Here is a 2,632-nt window from a genome sequence, read left to right as displayed (position 1 = left end):
AGACTGTAATGGTAGGCTACAATAAATATTTGCTCAACTACGTTATTCAAAATCATAGCATTTTTGGAAATGTAATCCAAAGTTGCACGTTTTCACCAAATTGCATGACTTTTTCCCATGAATGGAATGGATGGAATGACAAGGCGCATGGTTTTCAGCCATCCAATTACGCATTACGCATGGTTCATGGATCATGCTCATGGCGGCGCTATTGCTGTATGCTCTTGGAAAACAGCAGTCTCCTGTGCATCCTGAAATGGTTTCACCCAACCAGGTATAATAACCACGGGTTGCTGTAAGTAACATCATAAATGCACTGAGGCTGGGAAGAGGGAACAAGTAATGCGATGCCAAAGCAGGTTGATACACAACAGAACAACTATAGGCCTACCTGATTTAAAGGTGTTTACTCACTCATCATCTTTTTCTGCAGTTGTGGGGAATTTCTCTGGAATTTTTGTCAAGTGCTCTTTTGCCTCTTATTTGTGGTGCCAACTGAAAATTGAAAAGTGGAGATGAATTCTACCGCTTTCAATCAAACGGACAGTACAGGACTTTTCAATAAGACTGAGGAGATTTTTTGCTGTAACTTTTCATCAGTGGTGACTGATAATGGCTTCGTGGCGGCGACTCCGGATGAGAGAAGTCTCTTTCTCATGAGAGTTGTCCAGATAGCAGTTATGTGCGTGTTATCGCTCACGGTGGTTTTCGGTATATTCTTTTTGGGCTGCAACCTTCTCATCAAGTCAGAGGGAATGATCAACTTTTTGGTGACGGACAGAAGACCATCCAAAGAGGTAGAAGCAGTCATTGTTGGTGCATATTAGTAGCCTAAAGAGCGCTTTGGGAGACTTTGTCAAAATGACTTGTCCTACCACTGATGCCCAGATGATGAATCCACTTTTCACCAACAGCAGAGACAGAGACAGAGATACATGAATGGTCAAGTATCTACATAAGAACTAGTTTCTATTGTTCTGTTCTCGACAGTTGGCAAAAATGTAGGACACAACAGGCCTGTACTTAGACCCTTTAGACACACATCTCCAGGAATTAGCCGAAATTAGCTCTCACTTTTTGACAAACACTTGTGTAATTTAATATCTAGACGCTCTCTAATTGTTATAGCCTTTTTGTCAAAGTGACAATCGTTTTAAACTTCAAATACTGTCTCATATTGCTAAAGCAATGGGGAAAAATGCATATCGTATGTGTTTTTGCACACATGCAAGACAGTATAATGATTTAATCAATGTGCCTTACGCGTTTCCTATTGAACATTTGTAAATAATGAGTGGTTAAATGCATGAAAGGTGGAGATGTAATACTAAATCAACAACACTATCTTTGTTTATTGGAATAAATGAATCCCCTAATTATGTTCACGTTTTCCTTTTGATTGATTCAGCATTTTCATCAATCTGTTCTCAGTGTTAATTTGAGACAATCAGGGCTACAGTAGGCCTAGTTGGTAGAGCATGGCGCTTGTAACGCCAGGGTAGTGGGTCCGGTTCCCGGGACCATCCATTCGTAAAATGAATGCATGGCTGTAAGTCGCTTTGGATAAAAGCATCTGCTAAATGGCATATATTATTATATTCTATTGAGATCATTCTTATTACAAAGCCTTTCAAATTATAACATTTCTTCAGCACCAATACATATATATTATTATTTTTATTATTTTAATATTGCAAAATATATATTTGTTGTATATTCTAGTCAAAGTGTGCAAATGTCATTCATTTGACAGGGCACATTGAAAGAGAATGGAGATGTGTCTTGTAGCCCAATGGTGAAACACTGAAACCAATGTGATGATAAGGGTTGTTTTTTCCACAATTGATGTGTGACGGCCTGGTCCCATTGATCATTCTGAGGTTTAATGGAAACCTGCCTGACTGTGTTTGTTCCATATCAGATGCTCAGGAAATACATACACTCTAAATGCTGGGTTAAAAACAACCCAACTATTCATAGGGTGTAGGATATGCAGTATGACCAAAATTAGAATTTAGACCATCATTTGTCTGGGGACCTTAAACATGATCAGCTGACAAATGTATGGTGTTAATCCGCTAGGATTTATCTTGCTTTGATCAATTCATTCTCTCTGAAGTGAAGGACGGATGTTTTTTTATTACAGTCTTACTGTCTTAGACTTAGGCTATATGCACATTATTTACATTCATTATATAAACATACATTTTTTGTGTGGTTTAGATGGTTTAAAATACATGTCATTTTATGCACACTATTATTTATTGCACTGCAGTGACTGACATTTTCTGTCTGCATTATGAAGTTGTTCCTGTATAGACCATTGTGCGGCTTCTCTCCCCTCAGTGAAAGCATCTGTTGTTCTGCTCCTGGCTCACCTCATCTGGGCATCAGCACCACCCCCAGCTCCCCAGGGGGAACCAAACAGCACCTCCACAAAATGATTTGTCTTGTCAACCCAGACCAAGGAGGACGAAGCCACAGCACAATCTGCTGCGTTCTGATAGGCCACCTGTGTCCCAGTGCTCCATGGACGGAGTTAAAACTAAAAAGCAACTACAGTCGTTTTACTTCCTCCAAAATCATGCTTCCTGCCTGCCTGGTGGTTGAGGACAAATCAATCTGGCGACCC

The 2,632-nt window shown here is 39.8% G+C and overlaps 1 protein-coding gene across 1 annotated transcript; it reads left to right on the top strand.

Moving 5' to 3' along the window:
• Window positions 1-515: 515 nt before the first annotated feature.
• rprma (reprimo, TP53 dependent G2 arrest mediator candidate a) lies at window positions 516-827 on the top strand (the record flags this gene model as incomplete). Its single annotated transcript, XM_084161356.1, has 1 exon — window positions 516-827. The coding sequence occupies one exon, from the start codon at window positions 516-518 to the stop codon at window positions 825-827; it is 312 nt and encodes a 103-aa protein (XP_084017482.1).
• Window positions 828-2,632: the final 1,805 nt, after the last annotated feature.

Source organism: Coregonus lavaretus (genome assembly GCF_964263955.1).
Source record: "Coregonus lavaretus genome assembly, chromosome: 5".
Taxonomy (NCBI): Eukaryota; Metazoa; Chordata; class Actinopteri; order Salmoniformes; family Salmonidae; genus Coregonus; species Coregonus lavaretus.
Note: the sequence above shows the minus strand (reverse complement) of the source record. Positions and strands in the feature narration are given on the sequence as shown.